A 25,351-nucleotide genomic window follows, 5' to 3' on the forward strand; every position below is an offset into this window, starting at 1 on the left:
GAGGAATTGTAAAATGAGAGCTGAATTATTCTTTCTCTTGGTTTGCATTGTCTGATTCAATAATGCCATCTATATCTAATAAACAATTTTGAACATGTCTTAGTATTTGGTGTGGGGAAATTAGAATAAATTTACTTAACATATTGATCATTTTTTTGTAAGGGTGATGTTAAATTCATTTAATTTCATGTCACACAGTCACTTGCATTATTGCCAACTGATCAAAGTGAATTTACTTCTCGAGTGTTTGTCCCAAGGTGCTCATTGCAAAACACACTAATTTGGAATTGATTTCAAACAAATACGATTATGAAAGGTTATCCAGTTCACTTGTGACCAGTCCGGGCGAGTTAAATGTTTTCCTTACAGTACAACAGTTTGATTATAGGAATGAGAAACATTAAAAGTTACTAAAATATCACCAAATTCTAATTTTAAAGATAGGACACGTGTGAAACAAAAGTTTGATCAAACAGATCATTATGAAATATTTTCTGTAATTTTCTAGTTCTTTTCCTGCCAGTCATGTAGAAAGCAGTTGTGAGAACTGGGAGTGGCTTCATGAACAGCTCATTTGTTAAATCGATATGTTATTGTCAATATATCTCATAACAATTGTTTAATCCTTTCATTGTCTTTTTTCTTGTTTCTGTTGCCAGTTCTGAACAGTAAAACAATCAGCTATTGCAGCAGAGGTGAAAGTAAGAATATAAAATGGATATAAAGCAGGGAATGGGACTTAGCAGTTCCACTTGAAGAACAATCACCATAATGGGCAAATGGCCTCTTGCTTTGTAAATTCTATGATTCGTAATCTCACACTTTTGCAGTGGTACTTGAAATACTTTATTTTAAAGATTATAACTGAAGTAACTTTCTCATATTTTGTAGGCTACAGATTCTCTCACTCGTGCTGTGGATTAGTATCTCTGACACTGGAGGGTTGAATGTTCAATGGCCTAGTGGACTGGAGGTGGGGGCAGGGCCGAAAATGGGAGAGAAATCCCATTGGCTGGCTCCACATCACTTTCCCACCTCCACATGATTATAGAGGAGTAGGACTGACGTCAGGAATAGTTACCTTCCCGGCCCTGGCGGGTATTCAATTAAGCCCCTTAAGGCCCCTTAATTGGCCGCCTCCTTCAAAATTGCCCTCTGGGTCCTGCTGCCAGCATTTGTGGGTTCCCAACCTGCTTTTCATCCTGATGGTGGAATCAGGATCCCAGAATGAAAATTCAGCTCTTGGGTTCAAATCTACTCCAAGTTGATTATACTCCACTGTATGAATGTCTCCTCTGTGTGCTGCCTGTAAGGATCCCAAGTGCAACCCACATCCCTGTGGACATATGTCCAAAGCACAAAACCTCCCCTTACACTAATTTTCATTAAACCATCAATCTCACATGGAAAGGCCACAAGATGGCTCTTGTGGAAAGTCAAGAAATGTCAAAGTTTCCAGTGGGTGGTGCTCTACTTAGGTTGACATTGGGATTAAGCCACATTGTTGGAGCAAAGTGGAGGAAAATTTACTTGCATCAAAGCTATACAATAGCTGTAATTGATAGTGTTTGATACCAACATTGAGCAGTCAGTTTCTGGAGTGGCTCCACTTGTTCGACTGCCATAATTTCACTGGACAAATGACATTTACCCAATTTCTATCATGCTGTTCACGTTGGATTCTTCTTATTAAAATATTTAAAAATTCAGCCCCATTTGGTTCATTATTTACATCTATTTATATGCCAAATAAGAATCCATTAGTTATATTATCCATGTTCAATCACAAGAAATTGAATTAAATCTGCAATTTATCTAAACTATTTTTCACATATCTTACTTGTAAATGTTCCTGTGCTTAGAACTTAAGAACATAAGAAATAGGAGCAGGGGTAGGCCATTCAGCCCTTTGGACCCGCTCCACCATTCAGTGAGATCATGGCTCATCTTCTACTTCAACACCATTTTCCTGCACTATCCCCATATCCCTTGACGCTTTTAATAACTCTCAGTCATCTCTTACATTCCTGATGAAGCATTCCACCCAAAATGTTAAGCTAATTTCCTCAGGATATCCAAAAGAGCTTCACAGACAATGAATTACTTTGTACTGCTGTTCTATAGGTGAATGTTTCAGCCATTTTTCACATCAGAATCCCACAAAAAGCAATGAGATAAATGACCGATAATCCATTTTAGTTGGTTGAAGGATAAATATTTGCCAGAACATTGGGGGAATTCTCCAGTACACTTGTTCCAAGTCCTGTATCCTCTGGGCTCCTTGCTTCTATATTTAACAGTTTTCTGAGTTTTAAGCTGGAGAGTATGGTGCCAATATTTAAAAATAGTAAGTATCAGAACCAGAACCAGACCCACCAACTCATTGTTGATTGTAGACAAGATGATAAAAGGGTTTACTGGTGATATAATATATGACCACCTAGACAAAAAAAGGGGTCATTTGAGATCTGAACATGGCCTTTGAAAATAAAATCCTTGTTTCATCAACCTTGCTGAATTTTTTTAAGGGAGTCAATGGGTTGGTGGAATACAAGCTTGCTGCCAACATTGTACATCTTGAATCTCAAAAGGCCTTTGATGAAGGGCCACTAGCCAGTTCTGGTCACTACATTTCAGGAAGGATGTGAAAGCCCTTAAGAGGGTTGAGAGGAGATTTTCCACTATGGTTCCAGGGATGAGGGATTTTAGCTACAAGGTTAAGTTGGAGAAATTTGGGTTGTTCTCTTGGCGCAAAGGAGATTGAGGGGAGATTTGGTAGATGTCTACAAGATTATGACAGATTTAGATAAGGTAGACAAAGATAAGCTTTTCCCTTTAGCTGATAGTACAAGGACTAGGACTAAAGGACAGACTAAAGGATTTGGGCAAGTGATGCAGAAAAATGAGAGGAAGAACTTTTTTACATAGTGAATGATAATGTTCACGAGGGTGGTGGAAGGGGAGATGATGAATAATTTCAAATGAAATTGGATGGGCACTTGAGGGAAATAAACTTGCAGGGTTACAAGGATAAAGCAGGGGAATGGGATTGATTGGATTGCTCTATTGAGAGCTAGCCTGGAATCAGTGGGCCAAATGGCTTCTTTCAGTGCTATAATGACTCTAAAACTCTAAATAAGTTTGATCTTTGTTGGACTAGTAAGAAGAGTTTGGGTTGAATAAAGATATGGGTTGCATTCCCATAGACAGGAAATAGTTATTAATGGTGCCAGTTGTGGGTGGGAGACTGGTAGATGGTTGTGCCCCACAGTTGGTGTCCAGACTTTTGTCTTTACCATCTATATCAAACATATGCATGAAGACATCAAGAATTATCCCTAAATTTGCAGCTGATGCAAAGATATATATGAATGTAAGGATATTAGATAAGAAAAATAGATCATAGGCAGCCCTAGACTTAAAGGGTAATCAGCCGGCATCTGGAAATTGCCAAAGACAATCAGACATATTGCAAGAGACCAAGGTGACTTAAACACACTTCCCCCAGTACTCAAATACTCTCTGTTCATAACTATTACACTGAGGAACTTGTCCAGTGCTCCTGGGATAAGCGTTAGGCATTGAGGATTTGACTTTGGCTAGTCTAGAGAGGACCAGGGACATGAATATAAATTAACACAAATATATAAATAAGCTAAATTCAGGAGATATTTATTTTCATAAAGATTGATCAATCTCTGGAACAAACTGCCTCCACTTGCAGTGAGTGCAGATTAGCTGTAAGCACTCAAAGGGAACTGGACAAGATCCTCAGTGTAATAGTTATGAACAGAGAGTATTTGAGTACTGGGGGAAGTGTGTCTGAGTCACCTTGGTCTCTTGCAATATGTCTGATTGCCTTTGGCAATTTTCCTAAACTGGCCCAGATTCTTTCACCCATCTAGGCGATTGTATGGCTGCGGTGTTGGGGGCAGATATGGATCATGGTGTAACAAAGTTACAACATGACAGTATAGGGCAGAGTCAATAGACCAGCTGTTTTTTTTCTTATCCTTCAATATCTTATGTGATTCAAATAGTGCCATGTGATCTTTCAAATCAATTGAGAGGCAGATGGGATCTCATTTTAATGTCTTATCCAGAAGGCAGCACTTCTGACAGTGAGGTACTGTACTCCCCCAGTATTGGACTGGAATTTCAGCTGGATTATGTGTTCAAATCTCCAGAACTCAAACCTTCTGATTCCTGTGAGTCCTACCACTGAGCCAAGGCTGACACATATGTTCTGATTTCAGGTTTTCTGCGTTGATGGTTGTCTTTTCCTTGATACTCTTTTGTCTCACTCCCTTAACTTCTTTTGTTTCCACTGCTGTATTTCACCTTTCTATAAAATCTGTTGCTTTCACTGTTGCTTTTCTTTAATTTTCAGTTCCATTTCTATCTTTCATCATTGATCTTTGTCAAGGATGACAGTTTAAAAATTCAACAGACTCCTTAAGATCTTAATGTCTTATATTTGGCTGGCAGATCAGATAAGAAAGCTCAATTAAATTAATTATTCATCTCATTAACAGCTTTGAGGTTATTCAGTTGTACATGACTGAAACAATGATAAAAATGCTAGAGATCAGTTTACACAGAAAAGCAATCATGTAAATGGCAGTTTGCAATTTTGATTTATACTTATAAGTAAAAAAAATGAATGCTGCTTTCATTGGAGAACTTTACCCATGAACTATTTACAGGCTAAATTCAGATGGAGCTGCAAGAGTGCAAGCCTAAGAATTGTTTTTACAGTTAAGTTGCCCCCTCACTGATCTTTACTTGGTCCAAGTGTGGCTCCACTTTAGGACCTTGAGATCAGTCGTTTTATCCGTACAATCCCATTTTATGTTAGCTTGGTTTGGTTTAGTTCAAGGCTGCATAAGAAAGTTGAAAGGTTAGGAGCAAGAAATGATAACTTGGCTGTCAAGCCTACTTCACCCAGAGACTGTGTTTAATTGTTCTTTCATAGACTTCCTGCCAACTCCTGTTGATCCCCTATTTCAAGGAATACTGAATTCCTTTCTTTGTCTCCCCATGTGAAAAAAAAAATCAAGCAACGCTATTAATATGTTAAATGCGGAGAGGCTGTGCTACTGGTGTAGAGCCGCATTTGATTTGAATGCAACTCAAAGAATCAGGCGTTCCCATTGAGCCAGGCTCTATTTTGGGAGTATGGTCTCAATGAATGTAGCCCAATTCTCTGCAATCTTCAAATCCTGCCACTCAACCAATTTCATGGCAGCTCCCTTTTAACAGTGTTAGCTGAACTAGAATCAACCACCTTTTCTGGGCTTCCTCATCCCTGGTGCAGAAATAAATATGTCTTCTAAACATTAGAACAACAGGCAGTCAGTAATTTGTGCCTACTTACATTCCAGCCTTCACCTTGATTGACTTTGGAATGTTGTAGTAACCCTTGTCCTTCCAGCAATTGGTGCCTTCTGTAAGATTCAGCTGTTGACCTTCAAATGAATAAAGGCTAAATAAGCTGATAGAAGGCATAGAAAAATCCTAAAACAAGAAATAACAACAGGGTTATACTGAGCAGATGCTCCTCGCACTGGTAAGAAACAGTTGTTTGACACAAAATGAAACCGCTTTATGATGAAAAGAATATTCTACTCTTTAATGAACTATGATACTAAAATTGTTAAAGCAATCACACCCAATATCACTAAATATTTATACATCTTCTCAACCTTTTATATCATCAGCACAATTAAAATTCTTGTTACAACTTTAGGGTCCTGCTTAGATATTTTTAACAAAGCTAGTTATTCCCTATTATTCAATGTTTGCCTGATTACACGCCTGTAGTATGTAGACTGAGTTGGCCATGTCCTAAAGGACTTGTCCTGTGGCAGGAGGCAAGAGAACCAACAAGAGGGAAAAAACAACTTGACATCATCTTCACCAATCTACCAGTTGCAGATGCATTTGCCCATGACATTACTGGTTGCAGTGACCATCCTCCTCACACTAAGGATATTTGTCTGTGACATCTTTTGATTATCTGCTCCTATCACTGCTTGCTTATCTCCACAATCACCACACCCTCAACTTCTCTCTCCCCCTGCCCCCCCACCTTAGACCAGCTTATATTTCACTTTTCTCCTAACTATACTCAGTTCTGCCGAAGGGTCATGAAGACCCGAAACGTTAACTGATTTCTTCTCCACCGATGCTGCCAGACCTGCTGAGTTTTTCCAGGTAATTCTGTTTTTGTTTTGGATTTCCAGCATCCGCAGTAGCTTTTAGCTTTTTGTTTTTATATCCTCCATTGTGTTGTGTGGCATTGACATCGGGCTAAATGGGATAGATTCATAACAGAGATAAAAACAAAAAACTACTGCCGATTCTGGAAATCCAAAACAAAAACAGAATTACCTGGAAAAACTCAGCAGGTCTGGCAGCATTGGCGGAGAAGAAAAGAGTTGACGTTTTGAGTCCTCATGACCCTTCAGCAGAACTGAGTAAAGTTAGGAGAGGGAAGAAATATAAGCTGGTTTAAGGTGGTGGGGAGGGGGGTGGGGGTGGGGAGGGGGGGGTGGGGGGGAGAGAAGAAGTTGGGGGGGGTGTAGTTGTAGGGACAAGCAAGCAGTGATAGGAGCAGAAAATCAAAAGATGTCACAGACAAAAGGAACAAAGAGGTGTTGAAGGTGGTGATATTATCTAAGAAAATGTGCAGGACACTCAAGGTACAGCTCTAGTGGGGGTGGGGTGGAAAGACTGACAGGGCATTACAGTTATAGATTTAAAAATAATGGAAATAGGTGGGAAAAGAAAAATCTATATAAATTATTGGAAAAAACAAAAGGGAGGGGGAAGAAACGGAAAGGGGGTGGGGATGGGGGAGTGAGTTTTCATCATTTTCACATGGTTCATCTCTGACACTTCCCTTCCCTTCCTTGACCTCTCTGTCTCAATTTCTGATGATAGACTGTCCACCAATATCCATTACAAGCCTACCGACTCCCACAGCTACCTTGACTACAGCTCTTCACACCCCGCTTCCTATAAGGACTCTATCCCATTCTCTCAGTTCCTTCACCTCTGTCGCATCTGTTCTGATGATGCTACCTTCAAAAACAGTTCCTCTGACATGTCCTCCTTCTTCCTTAACTGAGGTTTTCCACCAACGGTCGTTCACAGGGCCCTCAACCGTGTCCGGCCCATCTCTTGCGCATCCGCCCTCACGCCTTCTTCTCCTCCCTCCCAGAAACATGATAGGGTCCCCCTTGTCCTCACTTATCAACCCACCAGCCTCTGCATTCAAAGGATCATCCTCCACCATTTCCGCCAACTCCAGCATGATGCCACCACCAAACACATCTTCCCTTCACCCCCTCCTGGCGGCATTCCGTACGGATCATTCCCTCCAGGAGACCCTGGTCCACTCCTCCATCACCCCCTACTCCTCAACCCCCACCTATGGCACCTCCCCATGCCCATGCAGAAGATGCAACACCTGCCCCTTCACTTCCTCTCTCCTCACCGTCCAAGGGCCCAAACACTCCTTTCAAGTGAAGCAGCATTTCACTTGCATTTCCCCTAACTTAGTCTACTGCATTCGTTGCTCCCAATGCGGTCTCCTCTACATTGGAGAGACCAAACGCAAACTGGGCGACCGCTTTGCAGAACACCTGCGGTCTGTCCGCAAGAAAGACCCAAACCTCCCTGTTGCTTGCCATTTTAACACTCCACCCTGCTCTCTTGCCCACATGTCTGTCCTTGGCTTGCTGCATTGTTCCAGTGAAGCCCAATGCAAACTGGAGGAACAGCACCTCATCTTCCGACTAGGCACTTTACAGCCTTCTGGGCTGAATATTGAATTCAACAACTTTAGATCTTAAACTCCCTCCCCCATCCCCACCCCCTTTCAGTTTCTTCCCCCTCCCTTTTGTTTTTTCCAATAATTTATATAGATTTTTCTTTTCCCACCTATTTCCATTATTTTTAAATCTATAACTGTAATGCCCTGTCAGTCTTTCCACCCCACCCCCACTAGAGCTGTACCTTGAGTGTCCTGCCATCCATTCTTAATTAGCACATTTTCTTAGATAATATCACCACCTTCAACACCTCTTTGTTCCTTTTGTCTGTGACATCTTTTGGTTATCTGCTCCTATCACTGCTTGCTTGTCTCTACAACCCCCCCACCCCAACTTCTCTCTCCCCCCTCCCCCCCCCACCCCCCACACCTTAAACCAGCTTATATTTCACCCCTCTCCTAACTTTACTCAGTTCTGCTGAAGGGTCATGAGGACTCGAAATGTCAACTCTTTTCTTCTCCGCCGATGCTGCCAGACCTGCTGAGTTTTTCCAGGTAATTCTGTTTTTGTTTTAGATTCAGAACAGGTCTGGTAGCTCAAAACTGGGCACCCATGAAGCGCTGTGGACTTAGAGTGGCAGCAATCTATAAACTCATGGCCCAGCAGATCCCTGACTCTACCATTGGCACCACGAGCAGCTCAGTTGTCCAGGAGGGGAAGAAGAAGAAAAGAAGAGCAATAGTGATAGGGAATTCATTGGTTAGGGGAACAGACAGGTGTTTCTGCGGCTATAGACGTGACTCCAAGATGGTGTGTTGCCTCCCTGGTGCCAGGGTCAAGGATGTCACTGGGCGACTGCAGGACTTTCTTCTGGGGGAGGGTGAACAGCCAGAGGTCGTGGCCCACATTGGTACCAATGACTTAGGTAGGAAGAAGGATGTGGTCCTGTAATCAGAATTTAGGGAGCTAAATCGAAATTTAGCAAGCAGGACCTCAAATGTAGTAATCTCTGGATTACTCCCAGTGCCACATGCAAGTGAGTACAGAAATAGGAGGATAAGGCAGATGAATTCATGGCTGGAAAAATGGTACAGGAGGGAGGGCTTTAGATTCCTGGGACACTGGGACTGGCTCTGGGGGCAATGGCACCTGTGCAAGTCAGACAGGTTGCACCTGAACAGAGCCGGGACTGAGTTCCTTGCAGGTGTTTTGCTTGTGTTGTTGGGAGGGCTTTAAAATTAACTCAGAGGGGTGTGGGAACCAGGAGAGAATATTAGAGAGGAATACTAGGGTGCACAAAATACTGGAAGAGACAGACAGCACTAGTATAGAGAATAGTAAGTTAATAGGTGGAGTCGGAGTAAGGGAGAAAGCCATGAAGTCTAAATCAGGGTCACTGTGCATGTATGTGAATGCACGGAGTATAGTAAATAAGATTGGGCAGTTACAGGTGCAGATTGCCATGTGGCGATAATAGAGACCTGGCTCCAGGAAGGCTAGGACTGTATGTTAAATATTCCTGTGTACGAGGTGTTCAGAAATGATAGGAAAGGAAGAAAAGGGGGTGGTGTGGCAGTATTGGTTAAGGAGAGCATTGCAGAGCTGGAGAAAGAGGATGTCCCAGAGGGTTCAAGGACAGAGTCAATTTGGCTAGAGCTAAGGAACAAAAGTGGTGCAATTGCATTGCTCGATATAGTCTATAGACCGCCAACTAGTGGGAAGGATGTAGAGGAACAAATCTGCAGGGAAATTACAGAGAGATGCAAACATTATAGAGTAGGTATAATCGGGGGGGGGGGGGGGGGGGGGGGGGGGGGGTGGTTTAATTACTCGAATGTAAACTGGTAGTGTAAAAGGCAGAGAGGGGCAGGAGTTCCTAGATTGTGTTCAGGAGAATTTTCTACAGCAGCATGTGTCCAGTCCAAAAAGGAAGCATGCACTATTGGACCTGGTTCTTGGTAATAAGGCTGGCCAAGTAGATCAAGTGTCAGTGGGAAAACATTTAGGAGACAGTGATCACTGTATCGTAGGGTTTAGGATGACGGTAGGAAAGGACAATGTGCAATCCAGAGTAGGAATAATTAACTGGGGGGAGCTGACTTCAATAAGGCAAGAATGGACTTGGGCCGGATAGACTGGAACCAAAAGTTGGTGGGAAAATCTGTAGCTGAACAACGAGCTTCCTTCAAAGGAGAAATGGTTCGGGCTCAGTCAAGGTATGTTCCCTCAAAAGGGAAAGATAGGGCAAACAAATCCAGAACTTCCTGGATGAAAAAGGAGATAGAAATTAAGGTAAAGAAGAAAAAGTGTGCTTATGACAGGTGTCCAGTAGAAAATACAATTGAGAACCAAGCGGAATACAGAAGGTTCAGAGGGCAGGTGAAAAAGTAAATAAGAGAAGCAAAGAGCAATTATGAGAAAAGACTGGCAGCCAACATAATGGGGAATCCCGAAGTCTTCTATCAGCACATAAATTGTAAGAGGCGGTAAAAGGAGGAGTAGGGCCGATTAGGGGCCAAAAAGGGGACTTACACATGGAGGCAGGGGGCATAACTGAATACTTTGCATCTGTCTTTACCAAGGCCACGGTGATAGAGAAGGAAACTCTGTCACTACAAGGGTTCAAAATTGATAAGGAGGAAGTGTTGGATCAACTGTTGGTACTTAAGATTGACAAGGCACCGGCACCAGATGAGAAACATGCAAGGATATTGAAGGAAGTGAAAGTAGAAATTGCAGGGGCACTGGCCATAATCTATTAATCTTCCCTAGATGCAAGGGAGGTGCCAGATGACTGGGGAATTGCAAATATTATTGTTGTTCAAAAAAGATTGTAAGGATAAGTCCAGCAATTACAGACAGCCTGTTTAACTTCAATTGTGGGGAAGCTTTTAGAAACAATTATTCAGGATAGAATTAATGGTCATATGGAAAAATGTGGGTTGGGTAGGAAGAGCTAGCATGGATTTCTAAAGGGGAAATTATGTTTAACTAACTTGCTGGAGTTTTTTGAAGAGATAACAGGGGAGTAGAAAAGGGTAATGCTGTTGATGTAGTGTACATGGACTTTCAAAAGGCATTCAGTACAGTGTTATTCAACAGACTTTTGAGAAAAGTTATAGCTCATGGAATGAAAAGGACAGTAATGACGTGGATACAAAATTGGCTGAGTAATAAGAAATAGTGAGTAATGGTTACTGGATATTTTTTGGGCTGGAGGAAGGTTTGTAGTGGAGTTCCCCAGGGGTCAGTATTGGGACCCTTGCTTTTCCTGATATATATTAATGACCTAGATCTTGGTGCACAGGGGACAATTTTAAAGTTTGTGGATAATATGAAACTTGAAAGCATTGTAAACTGTAAGGAGGACAGTGGAGAACTTCGAAAGGACATGGACAAGTTGGTGGAGTGGACAGACAGGTGGCAGATGAAGTTCAATGTGGAGAAGTGTGATGCATTTTGGTAGGAAGAACATGGAGAGACAATATAAAATAAGGGGTATAATTCTTACGGGGGTGCAGGAGCCAAGGGATCTTTATGTATATGTGCATAGATCATTGAAGGTGCAGGACAGGTGGAGAAAGCAGTTAATAAAGCACACAGTATACTGGGCTTTATTAATAGGGGCATAGAGTACAAGAGCATGGAGATTATGCTGAGTTTATATAAGACACTAGTTAGACCTCAAATGGAGTATTGTGTACAGTTCTGGGCGCCACACTATAGGAAGGATATGAACGCATTGGAGACAGTGCAGAAGAGGTTTACAAGGGTGGTTCCAAAGTTAAGAAACTTCACTTATGAAGATAGATTGGAGAGGTTGGGACTGTTCTCCTTGAATAGGAGAAGGCCTAGCGGAGAGCTGATAGAGGTGTTCAAAAACATGAGGGGGCTGGACAGAGTAGACAGGGAGAAACTGTTCCCACTTGTAAAAGGATCGAGAATGAGAGGCCACAGATTTAAAGTGATTTGCCAAAGAAGCAAATGTGATGTGAGAAAAAACTCTAGACTCGAGTGGTTTGAGTCTAGAATGCACTGCCTGCAAGTGTGGTGGAGGCAGGTTCAATCGAGGAATTTAAGAGGACATTAGATGCTTTTTTGAATAGAAACAACGTGCAAGGGTATGGGGAAAAGGCAGGAGAATGGCAAGTCATGATGCTCATTTGGAGAGCCGGTACAGACATGATGGGACAAATGGCCTCCTTCTGTGGCTTAACAATTCTGTGATTTTGTGATTCTCAGAAAATTAGCATACAGGTACAACAAACAATTAGGAAAGCAAATGGCATGTTGGCCTTTATTGCAAGGAGATTGGAGTACAGGAATAAAGAAGTCTTGATACAATTGTACAGGGTTTTGGTGAGACCACACCTGGAGTACTGTGTGCAGTTTTGGTCTCCATATTTAAGGAAGGATATACTTGCACTGGAGGCAGTACAGTGAAGGTTCACTAGATTGGTCTCTGGGTTGAGCTATGATGAGATGCTGAGTAAATTGATCCTATATTCTCTGGAGTTTAGAAGAATGAGAGGTGATCGCATTGAAACATTTTTTTTATTCTTTCATGGAATGTGGGCATTGCTGGTAGGCCAGCATTTGTTACCCATCCCTAATTGCCCTTGAAGTGAGTGGCTTGCTAGGCCATTTCAGAGGACAGTTAAGAATAAACCACATTGCTGGTGGGTCACACGTATGCCAGACCAGGTAAGGATGGCAGATTTCCTTCCCCAAAGGGGCATTAGAGAACCAGACCTGGTGTTTACAATAAGCAACGACAGTCTCATGGTCATCGTTACTGAGACTAGCTTTATAGCTCAGATTTTTTATTAATTGAGTTCATATTCCATCAGCTGCCTTGGTGGGATTTGAATCCATTCCCCATGGCTTCTAGATTACTTGTCCAATGACATTACTTAGTAGTATCACCCCATCATCACCCCTAAACATACAAGATTCTGAAGGGGCTTGACAGGGTAAACACTGAGAGGTTGGGCTGGATATTATGTGGCACCGGTCAGGAGTCCGGCCATGAATGAACTAGCTGCACTGCAGCTGTTTTATGCTTGGCAGGGCTTAGTTGGCTCAGGGCCCGACTTCTGCTCCCATCTGGGGAGGAAGTCCCGCCTAAGAGAGATCCCCACCAATGCAACTGGCTGGCAGCTCTGCAATCCCAGCAGTGCCAGGCAGGAACAGTGGCCACTGCTGCGGCTACAGCCAGTCTCTAAAGAGGAGGCAATGGGGGCAGGACTGAAGGTAAGTTCAGGGTATCAGCAGGGCTTGGATGGCAGGCCTCAGTGAAGGTGGGTGAGGGGCTGGATTTGAGAGGCCAAGGTGTGAGGGTTAAAGAGGTGGGTATGACCTTGTGAGGGCTGCCTCTGATGGACATAGAGAACCCTCAAAGGAGGCTCCCCTCCTTGCCTGACACCAGCTTGCACAATAAAAGCTGCTGGACTTCCCAACTGGTGTGGGCCTCCCCCTGCCACGGGTAAAATAGTGGTAGGGGCAGGAAAAGGCCCGTAAGTGTCCATTAATTGACCATGTAAAGGCCTCAATAGGCCCAAAGATGGGTGGGCCTCCCAACGCCTCCACTGCCCCTCATAAGATGGGAAACAGTTAGAGGTGGGCGGGAAGGCAGTAGCTGGTCACATGCTGCATTTTATGAGCTCACCCACCTTCAAACATGTCAGCAGGGGAGTGTAAAATCCAGCCTGTTCTTTCTGCTGGCTGGGGAATCTAGAACACGTGGGGCAGGATATTGAGGTCGATGAGTGGGGGGCGGGGCCTGCTCGCCGACGCATAAAATGATGCGGGATGATATCGGGCGGAACTCCCGACGTCACCCCATGCCATTTCAATTTTTAGGTCGGCGGGGGCGCAATCGAATCAGCTGTGTGCCCGCCGACCTGTCAACGGCCAATTAAGGCCATTTAAAAAGTAATTGACCTCATTAAAGGACCTGCCTGTCCAACCTTAAGGTTGGCGGGCAGGCTGGGAGCCCTGGTGGGCTTCAGTAAAAGCATGAAACCTCATCCACGGACGGGATGAGGTTTCATGTAGGTTTTTAAAAATTTAATAAAAGTTTAATTATAAGTGATGGACATGTCCCAACTCATGTGACAGTGTCACATGAGGGGACATGTCAGGGAAATTTTATTTTTCTACATTTAGCATTTGTGAATTTGGCGCTGATCTCCCTGAGGCAGCACTCTTGGCTTAGGGAATCTCCCACCACCGCACAGCGAGCACATAGCGCTTCCTGGCGGACATCATGCCGGGCAGGTCTTAATTGGCCCACCCACATAAAATGGCGGCATGTCCCCCATCAGGGGCGCTGATCGGTTTCGCGCCCGCGCCCGCCCCCGCACAACCCCCCTGACGGGGGGAATTTTCTGTCCACGGACACAGTCTCAGGACATGGGATTGATCATTTAGGACTGAGATGAAGAGAAATATCTTCACTCAAAAGGTTATAAATCTTTGGAATTCTCTACCCCAGAGGGTTGTGGGTGCGCCACTGTTGACTATATTTAAGACTGTGATGGACAGATTTCTCAATGAATCAAGGAATATGGGAAGCAGGCGTGAAAGCAGGACAGAATTTAATTACTTCCACCACCCCCGACAACAAGTTTGGAGGTGCGGGTCTCATTTACTTGGTCTGGAGGACTTGGGGTCGGGTCCCCACCAGCGTCCCACCTCCACCTGATTAAGTCCAGAGTGGGAAGGTGCGTGGCCTTCCCATCCGGATGCTAATTGAGGCCCACTTCATGGCATCATCCCATCACCGCTGGCATAACCAGCTGCAAGCAGGCGAATCACCACATGTGAAGCCTGAAAAGCAAACAACATAGGGCAGAATTTTGCCATCGGCGAGCAGGGGGTGGGGCCCGCTCACCGACGCGTACAATGACGGGGGATGACATCAGGCGGAACCCCCGACGTCATCCCGGCCCATTTAAATTTTCAGGAAGGTGGGCCCGCAGCAAAATCAGCTGATTTATATCAGTTATACAATTAAAGGACCTGCCTGTCCAACCTTAAGGTTGGCGGACAGGCCAGGAGCCCCAGCGGCAAATAGATAAAACATGAAACCTCATCCACCGGCGGGATGAGGTTTCGTGTAGGGTTTGAAATAGTTTAATAAAGTTATTATGTAAATTATGAACATGTCCCATCTCATGTGACATTGTCATGAGGGGGACATGAGAGAATTTATTTTTCTATTTTTCATATTTGTAGAAGTGTAAGCGATCTCCCTGAGGCAGCACTTAGCCTCAGGGAGATGTGCGCTCTTCCGTGCGCATGCGTGAAAAAGTGCACTCTCGCATTTCGGGAATCCCCGCCCCCCCCTGCCCGCACAGGGAGTGCATAGCGCTTCCTGCTGGACGTCATGCTGGGCGGGCCTTAATTGGCTTGCCCACGTAAAATGGCGGCGAGGCCTGTTTCTCCAGCAGGGATCGGCTCCCCGCCCGCCGGAGATTGGGTCGGGCCTGCCCGCCCGACAGGCAGAAAATTCTGCCCATAGAGTATGCTTGCGGGCTTCCGTCTGGGAGGGTCCCTCATTCAAAGACACAATGCCTGATCGAGGGACCCAGCATCGGGGGTGGGGGGGTGTGGCATCTGCTGAAAGCTACTCCCTTGCCTTTGCCTCTGACTCTACTCACCCCCACCCCCCGCAACTCCCATCCCATGACTCCATCGCACCTTCACCAACGTTGGCTACATGGGGCTTCCAGCGATTCTCCAGCTGTCGGCTGAGATCCTCAACAATTAAGTTTTGCCTGTGGAGTTGAAGTCCAAGATCTGCCATGATCGTACTGAATAGTGAAGCAGGCTCAATGGGCCATATGGCCTGCGCCTGTTCCTATTTCTTGTGAGCGTGAATGTTCTTTTTTAAAATAGCAGACAAAGGAATTTCATACAAATGTATGAAATGTCCATATGATAATATCACCCTGTAGTTTGTGGTTATTAGAGGTCCAATTTTAAGCTGTACTCTTGCTGGAAAATAGAATTTTTGATTTTACTTCAACTATCCGGTGTTAAACTGATAGCGTGAAGTACTCATTTGCAAAATCATTTATGTCCCCTTACATTCCTTTAATATTTATATACATATTATATATATACATAAATATACATATATATGTGTATATATATATATATACATATATATATGAACGATTAGTGTGGATGAGCTATTGAAAAAAAAAGGAAGTTTTAATCGTAGAGTATTGCCAGGTCCAACTCTTTTTTATACTTTACGCTGACTTAATAAATAAATGTATAAATCTCACTTTGTGGTGTTTCCAGTTGTATTGCTTAATAATGAATTATTTGTGTAAAAAGCTAATTTGTATTGGGCTAGGATTGTAAGTACCAGCATCTGACAACTTCTCGCACTCAAATAAATTAGTTCCAATTAAGTGCATGTTGTTGTCATCTTGTGGAATACATTTGCATTGCTTTATTCTCGTCAACATAAGAGAGAATTAAGTAAGTTTCTGTAATCAAATATCACAGTTTGTGATTACTAACCAATTTAAAACACATTATTAAGAAGGATTTGAGACTTAACCTGAAACAATTACTGCTTTAGAAGTTATCTTTAGCAAATGGTTACACAGAAATGCCATTAATGATAAATACCCATATATGGGCCGAATCAAAATACATCAGGATGACATCAATCTACACATAGAGCTGCCTATTTTAGCCATCCTACTGAGATTTGTTCCATTTCAAAAATATTTAGATTGACACCATTTTTCTAAATGGATAAACAATACAGGAAACAAAAACAGTGCTGAATTGTTTGGGGCAAAGATCCCATGGGATGTGATCCCAGTGGTTACTCGGACCCTCAAGAACTGACCCTGCCAAAGTTCATAAAGGCCTTGTTTGAGACTGAATGAAATAACTATTTGTTCAGGCCTCTAGCCAGGGTATGCCAACTCCAAAACTCATGTACAACAATCAATTGTTGTAAAAGTTTCATTATAGTACTAGGGCAGGTTAGGCAAAAAGCACCATGGGGGCGTGCCTTCCAATAATTCAGTGAGCAATGTATGTTTGCCATTTACAACCACCTCACTGTGTTAAAAGTGCTTCAAGAGCTCACCAACAATGTGCAGGAGGTAACATGTTGCTTTTTTACAACCTCAACTTTCATATGAACATTACTTGCGAACATAAGAACAAGGAGCAGGAGTAGGCCATTCAGCCCCTCGAGGGGCTCCGCTATTTAATAAGATCATGGCTGATCTGATAGTAATCTTAAATCTACATCCCACCTACCGCTGATAACCAATCACACTCTTGCTTACCAAGAATCTATTCACCTCTGCCTTAAAACTATTCAAAGACTCTGCTTCCACCATCTTTTCAGGAAGAGAGTTCCAAATATTCAGGACCCTCTGAGTGAAAACATTTCATCTCTGTTTTAAATGGGTGACCACTTATTTTTAAACAGTTACCCCTAGTTCTAGATTCTCCCACAAGAGGAAACATCCTCTCCACATCCACCCTGTCAAGACCCCTCAGGATCTTATCTGTTTCAATCAAGTCACCTCTTACTCTTCTAAACTCTAGTGGATACAAGCCTAGCCTGTCCAACCTTTCCTCGTAAGACAACTCACCCATTCCAGGTATTAGTCTGGTAAACCTTCTCTGAACTGCTTCCAATGCATTTACATCCTTCCTTAAATAAGGTGACCAATACTGTACACAGTACTTCAAATGTGGTCTCGCTGGTGCCCTGTACAACTGAAGCATAACTCCCTACTTTTGTATTCAATTCACTTCATAATAAACAATAACATTCTATTAGCTTTCCTAATTACTTGCTGAACTTGCACACTAGCCTTTTGTGATTCATGCACTAGGACACTCAGATCCCTCTGCATCTCAAAGCTCTGCAATCTCTTATCATTTAGATAATATGCTTCACTTTTATTCTTGCTGCCAAAATGGACAATTCCACATTTTCCCACATTATACTCCATCTGCAAGATCTTTGCCCATTTACTTAACCTATCTATATCTGTTTGTAGCCTCCTTATGTCCTCTTCATAACTTACTTTCCTACCTATCTTTGTGTCATCAGCTAATTTGGCAACCATCCCTTTAATTCCTTAATCCAAGTCATTTATATAAATTGTAAACAGTTGAGGTCCCAGCACTGATCCCTGTGGCACACCACTCATTACATCTTGCCAACCTGAAAAAGACCCATTTATGCCTACTCTCTGTTTCCTGTTAGCCAGCCAGTCTTCTATCCATGCCAATATGTTGCCTCCTATACCATGAGCTTTTATTTTCTGCAATAACCTTTGATGCGGCACTTTATCTAATGCCTTCTGGAAATCTAAGTACAGAACATCCACCAGTTCCCCATTATCCACAGCACATGTTACTTCCTCAAAGAACTCCAGTAAGTTGGTTAAACACAATTTCTCTTTTACAAACCATGTTGGCTCTGCCTGGTGACATTGACCTTATCCAAGTGCCCTGCTATAACTTCTTTAATAATAACTTCTAACATTTTCCCCATGACAGATGTTAAGCGAACTGGCCTGTAGTTTCCCGCTTTCTGTCTCCCTCACTTTTTGAATAATGGAGTTACATTTGCTATCTTCCAATCTACTGGGACCTTCTCCGAATCTAGGGAGTTTTGGAAAATTAAAACCAATGCATCAATGTTCTCACTAGGCATTTCTTTTAAGACCCTAGGATGAAGTCCATCAGGACCCGGGCATTGGTCAGCCCACAGCTCCAACAATTTACTCAGCACCACTTCTCTGGTGACTGTAATTTTCCTGACTTCCTTCCCTACTTCCATTTCCTGGTTTATAGCTGCTCCTGGGATGTTACGTGTATCCTCTGTAGTGAAAACTGATGCAAAATACCTGTTCAATTCATCTGCCATTTCCTTGTTTTCCATTATCAACTCTCCAGACTCACTTTCTATTGGACCAACGCTCACTTTGTTAACTCTTTTCTTTTTTAAATATTTATAAAAACTCTCACTATCTGTTTTTATATTTCTGGCTAGTTTTCTGTCATACTCTAATTTTTCCCTCCTTATTAATCTTTTAGTCATTCTTTGCCGTTCCTTATATTCTGTCCAATCTTCTGGCCTTCTACCTATCTTTGCAGAACTATATGCTTTTTCTTTAAGTTTGGTACTATATTTAACCTTTCTAGTTAACCACGGATGGCGTGTCCATCCCTTGGACTTTTTCTTACTTGTTGGAGTGTATCTATTCCACGCATTCTGAAATATCCCTTTAAATATTAGCCACTGCATCTCTATTGACCTATTCCTTAACCTAATTTGCCAATTTACTTTAGCCAGCTCAGCTTTCATGCCCTCATAATAGCCCTTATTTAAGCTTAAAAACTCAGTCTCAGACCCACCCCTCTCTCCCTCAAACTGAATGTAAAATTCAATCATATTATGGGGCAGGATTTTCAGATCGTCGGGCGGGCGCATGCCTGACATGCTTGAGCGTGAAATAGCGCGTGATGATGTCGGGCGAGCATCGCGCACTCGCGCGTTATTTCGGTTGGCGGGCATACGCGAGAGTCGGCAGCATGCCCGCTGACAATTAAGAGGCCTATTAAGACCATTAATGTAGTAATTGTCCTGGATGTTTTGCTGCCTCTCCAACATTACGTTTGGCGGGCAGGCGAATTGGCCAGGCGGCCTTTGGATTTTTGAGGAAACCTTATCCAACGGTGGAATGAGGTTTCTGATATTGAGTAAAAAAAAAATGTTTGGGCAGAATTTTTATCATCAGTATGCTTAGGTGAATGATTCTTATGGCGGAATTTTTTTTTGGAATTTCATAATGTTTATTTTTGGCTTTAAAATTCTTCAGCTCCCTAAGGCGGTCATTGCGCGGTCCCCCGCGCCCACGCTGACTTCAGCGCTGCCTTCTTCCCGCCCCCAGTCCGGCAGCGCTGGGCCTTTCATCGCGCCTTTCACGCTGGCTGGCCATTGATTGACCAGCCGACGTGAAATCGCAGTTGGTGGCCGCTCACAGGCGATGGCCCATTTCGCGGCCGCTCCCAGGCCTGCCCACCACACCTGCCCGACGACCTGAAAATCCTGCCCATGGTGGCTGCTCCCTAGGAGCGCCTTCACTACGAGATCATTAATTACTCCCATCTCATTGCACTGAGCCACAGCCTTAAATGCACATAGCACACTGTAAATCCAGCATGGTATTTGCTGGGTTTGTGCACGTCCTTATCTCCTTATTGTCTGCCTGATGACACCTGAGTTTGACTGTATTTCATGATGACCAGTAGATGTTCTTGCTTTGCATTTTTATAAGCAGGAGCTCTTGGAATAGGTTGTCACTCTTTTTGTAAGAGCAGACAGAGGTTTCAACTCATTTAAGACAACAACAATCTCTTGGAAGCAGTGGAGACACAGCACAATCAGGCTTTCACCATTTTCCAAGGGCTTGCTCTTTCCTTGCCTCCTTTTAGGCTTTTCATAAAACCCACTTTCACCTCTCCTGATATCGCCTTCTTTGGCTTGGTATTCACATGTGTCTGATTACACTCTTGTGGAATACCTTGAGATGTTTGCCTATGTCAAAGCCCTATATAAATACACGGTGTTGCTTTGCTGCAGAATCCTCAAAGAATTTTCAGGGCCTATATTCTGGTGTAGGGATGTTGTCTGTGCACCTGCTGTGCTGCTTGATCAGCCCATCTGATCTCATTTGTTTCATCTTCTGCTCCAGAATACACATGCAGGGTATTATCAATGGAAAACCCAGCTAACTGTGAATGTTTTTCGAGGAACTGCTGGATACTTCAGATCAGGCTTGTCCAACCGGCAGCCTGCAGGCCACAGAGCCCCTCTATGTGGCCCCCGGAGCCACTGATCAAAATGCCAGTAAGACCAGTCAGTGAAATTGAAGATTTCTGCGTGGGCTGCTCCTCCAATCACAGCCTGTTTCTCTCCCAGGTTTGCTGCTGATAGGCTCACTAGTGCACTTCCCCCTGCATCCCCCCTGCCCTCTCTCTGCTTTCTCCGGGTTCTCTCCCTGCTTCCCCTGGCTCTCACCACTTTCCCTCCAAATTCCTCCTGCAGTCTCCCTGGTTTCCTCAGCTCTCACCACTTCCCTCGGGCTTTCTGCTTTCCCTCGCTCCCTTCCCGCTTCTCCCAGATTGTGCCATATTCCCCTGGCTCCCACTGCTTTCCCATGGCCCTCAGATTGCACCCCCATTTGGGTGCCGCTAGGCCTCAGGCCTCACTCCAGGTCTATCTTCTCCTCTCATCGGACCCTCCCTCCCCCACCGATTTAGTGAGTGAGGGTAAGTGAATGAGCGAGGGTGGGTGGGTGAGTGAGGGTGAGTAGGTGAGTCATCCAGGCTATCTTTTTCCCCACCCCACCTTCACAAGGGCCATCTGTCACTTGTTCCTGTTGTTCTTTCCAGAGCGCTTACCCTTGTGCTGCTATTATCACATTCTGCTTTCTGACCTTAATGCCACCATCAGCACCTCCTTTAGCCAGTATCACCATCATTAACACCCCTTTGTCCTTTTGTCCATGACATCTCTGGCAATCTCTCCTTTGCCCCTACCTATCACTGGCCTTCTATCCAGCTTCAGCTGCTCCACCCCCCCTTTAAACACTATAAATTTTATTACATTTTACTTTTCTTTAGCTCTGAAGAAGTCATATGGACTCGAAACATTAACTCTGGTTTTTTCCTTCTCTCCATTGATGCTTTTAGACCTGCTGAGTTTTTCCAGCATTTTCTGTTTTTGTTTCAGACTATTTGTTATATTGCCCATATCAGAATTAAGAAGAATTTTGATATACTGTATTTCACATTAGTATCGTATTGTCATAGTTGATGTAGTGTTAACTAATATATAAGCCTTTAGGCAGGATTTACCCAAAGGAGAGGTAGCAATATCAGTTTGCCCTAAGGATCGGTATTAAATATTTTTATTCGATTGTCCCTTCAGTTCTCAACTGAGTTATTGAATGTACATTGTTGCTTATTTTTCCTAATCTGTTTTTATTTTATTCTTACTGTGAGTATTAATTAATTAATTCATTGTGCACTTGGTACAAAACATTAATAGAATTTGCCAGGTGTACAATATTCTACTCAGCCATGACCACTAGGTGGAACTTTACACTTGCCAGAACATCATTCATCTTGGTCAATGCTGTTGCTGCTGCTCTTACTGAAGGTGCCAGCAGAATTTTTCGGAAGATAGTGATAAACATCTCACATATTAGCTCATTAAGGGAAAGTACTATTTAGAAGTTAATTGGTTTTTCAGAATTGGCCATAGACAATATGGTAGACAACGCTGAAGTGATATTTTTGATTTACTACTGTAGAGGCTTGTAGAATAAATGACAAGAGCTGTGTGATAGGCAGAGCCAGGCACACACTCATTCCAAGGGCAGAATCTTCTGTTCAGCGAGCGGGGGGCATAAACTGATGCATAAAATGACGCGGGGTGACTTTGGGTGTGCGTCCTCATGTCACTTGTTCCTGTTGTTCTTTCCAGAGTGCTTACCCTTGTCCTGCTATTATCACATTCTGCTTTCTGACCTTAATGCCACCATCTGCACCTCCTTTAGCAAGTATCATCATCATTAACACCCCTTTTAGAAATCATTTAGATTTTCAGTTCGGTGGGGGCACAGCCGACTCAGCTGCACGCCTGCCGAACTGTCAAAGGCCTGTTAAGGCCATTAATAAAATAATTAACATGATCAATGGACCTGCCTGTCCAATCTTAAGGTTGGCAGGCAGGCCAGGAGCCCTGGCGGGCTTCTAAAAAAACATGAAACCTCATCCATAGGCGGGATGAAGTTCATGAAGGTATTAAAATTTTTAAAAAATGTTTAAATAAAAGAAATTGACACGTCCCAGTTCATGTGACAATGGCACATGAGTGGACATGTCAGTAATTTTTTCCCATTCTTTATTGAAATTTTCAAACCAGAGCCGATCTCCCTGAGGCAGCGCTTAGCCTCAGGGAGATGAGTGCGCTCTTCCTTGCGCATGGGTGAAAGAGCACACTCCCGGCTCAGGGAATCACCCCCGCCTGCACAGGGAGCGCATAGCGCTTCCTGGCGGACGTCACACTGGGCGGGCCGATTAAGGCCCGCCAACGTAAAATGGTGGCGCGCCCCCAACCGGGGGCACTGATTGGGAATCCACCCACCCGTGCCCGCTCCCGCACATCCCCCCAACAGGGGGAAAATGTTGCCCCAGGAATATGTAATCATGAGCCTCAAGTTTGTTATTCTGTGCATGCCACAAGCTTAAAATGTTCATGGGTCAGTTTAGTTACAATGTGGGACCCTGGAGGCTCATGTAGAAAAGTGAGCTCACAATTTATACAATAAAAACTTAAGAAAAGCTAGAAACCCAATGTCTTGTGATATCTCTAAATTTATTTCTACTAGTAAACCATTGAACAGTGAATATTCTGCGGGTCTGAAAGTACAGTACAATTAACAGGAAAGGTTCTGTACAGAAACTCAGATCCATTTGATGCTTATAGAGTTGTTAGCCTTGAACAGCAAAATAAAAGACAAATTACACTAAAAGGGAGCACAATTGGTTAACCTCACTACACTGATTTATAAACACTACTCACCTGCATGAAGAACTATGGGCTACACACAGAAAATAGCCCTGAGGAGACAATGTCTTCTGCGATATGCCTCAGGAGTTTGATGGAATGGAACCAAGAGAGTGGTGTGTGACACATAAAGGAAAGCAGTCTGATGGAGCTTGCCCAGCACAAAATAGGAGAGAAACTATAGAAAGTTGCAGGCTGGGAAAGGTGGATGTAGGGACAGGGCGGGATTGGTGGTCACGACTTAATCGAGCAGGAGCAGCTTAACAGTAGGCCCCAGTCTTGGAGGGAAAATTCCACGAGTTCCTTGCACTGGTTTCAAAGCTAATGACAGAAGGGTTGGGGAAGTGAAGTTGAAAAGCAAGGCCTTGTGCTAGTGAAAAGGAGCTTGAATTGCTTTCGAGAATGATTCTGTGACAGTGGGCAGAATTTTCTGCCTTCCGGGCAGGTGGGGAGCTGATCCCCGCCAGAGAAGCGGGCCCTGCCGCCATTTTAAGTGGGCGGGCCAATTAAGGCTCTCCCAGCGTGACGTCCGCCGGGAAGCGCTATGCGCTTCCTTTGCGGGCGGGGGGGATTCCCCAAATGTGAGAGTGCGCTCGTTCGCACATGTGCACGAAAGAGCGCACATCTCCCTGAGGCTAAGTGCTGCCTCAGGGAGGTTGCTGAAAGTTCTAAAAACATTAAAAATAGAAAAAAAAAATCCTTAACATGTCCCCCTCATATGACAATGAACATGAGATGGGACATGTTCATAATTTACACTAAAACTTCATTAAACTTTTTAAATCCCCACATGAAACCTCATCCCGCCGGTGGTTGAGGTTTCATGTTTTTTCTAGTTCCCACCGGGGCTCCTGGCCTGCCCGCCAGCCTTAAGGTTGGACGGGCAGGTCCTTTAATTGTTTTAATGATCCTGTCAATGGCCAATTGAGGCCATTGACAGGTCGGCGGGCCCGCAGCTGATTTTGCTGTGCTCCCGCCTTCCTGAATATTTAAATGGGGTGGGATGACTTCGGGGGTTCCCCCCGACATCATCCTGCGTCATTTTACATGTCGGCGAGCGGGCCCCACCCCCTGCTCGCCGACGGCAAAGTTCAACCCAGTAGGTGGCTTTGGTTACACAAAAAGAGATGTGATATCATTTGAGTGGGTTAAAGCAGAGCTAATAGTGGACAGTTAGGCTGGTTATAAGCTAAATGCAGGAATGCATTTGTACTGCAGAGTTACAAAAAGCACTTACATTTTTGATGGGCTTCAGAGATTGGATTGGTTTGGCTGACAGGCATCCCAGGGAATCGAGGTCTGGGTACTGGCCTTCCTCCAACACATACTGGCAGCCACTGTAATCTTTTTCATCATACAAGACCCAGCTAGGAAGTTGAGAAAAGAAAGAAAAATTAAAGGCCTGTTTATATAAAGATCACAAGATGTTTTCAATGTACTATTGCAAAAATTCTTTCAGTTTTGGAGGTGTTGTATGTTATATTTAATATAATTCTTAAATTATATATTGATAAGTCAATTTATGAAATGCTAGTACTAGAGGACAAATATAATCTTGTAGAAAATAGCCCTGGGGAGGACCTATAAACAAGATGTCTACTTGATTCTCCATAAACAGGGCTGAGAAAAGCAGTTTCATAAAAAAATGTATTAAGCATAAATTTTACCATCAAGTGAAAAATTACTTCATTTTAGAGAGGAAAGAATAAAAACAGTTTGTGCTGGTTTCAAATTTTAAGGATCTATACACACAGATAAGAAAGAAGGAAAGGTTTTTGTACTCTTACCATCCGTGATGAACTTTAAATGAATTTGGTTGCAAAGATGGTAAACTGGGTATTTCTGTTACAAATTCAACACTTTCTCCCTGAAAGTTAATTCCATTGTATGCTTGGAGCTGTAAAACAGATACATAACAATAGTTATGTAACTC

The 25,351-nt window shown here is 43.5% G+C and overlaps 1 protein-coding gene across 1 annotated transcript in view; it reads right to left on the bottom strand.

The window, feature by feature from the left end:
• LOC144691869 (uncharacterized) overlaps nt 1-25,351 on the bottom strand; it is a 147,349-nt gene that overhangs the window by 16,758 nt on the left and 105,240 nt on the right. The window contains exons 16-18 of the mRNA XM_078560445.1: nt 25,206-25,315; nt 24,656-24,785; nt 5,378-5,517 (exon numbers count right to left, since the gene is read on the bottom strand). Of these exons, the coding sequence (XP_078416571.1) occupies nt 5,378-5,517; nt 24,656-24,785; nt 25,206-25,315 (380 nt within the window). The remainder of the gene's footprint in view (nt 1-5,377; nt 5,518-24,655; nt 24,786-25,205; nt 25,316-25,351) is intronic.

This window comes from Cetorhinus maximus, chromosome 16, assembly GCF_964194155.1.
Source record: "Cetorhinus maximus chromosome 16, sCetMax3.hap1.1, whole genome shotgun sequence".
In the NCBI taxonomy this organism is placed as follows: Eukaryota; Metazoa; Chordata; class Chondrichthyes; order Lamniformes; family Cetorhinidae; genus Cetorhinus; species Cetorhinus maximus.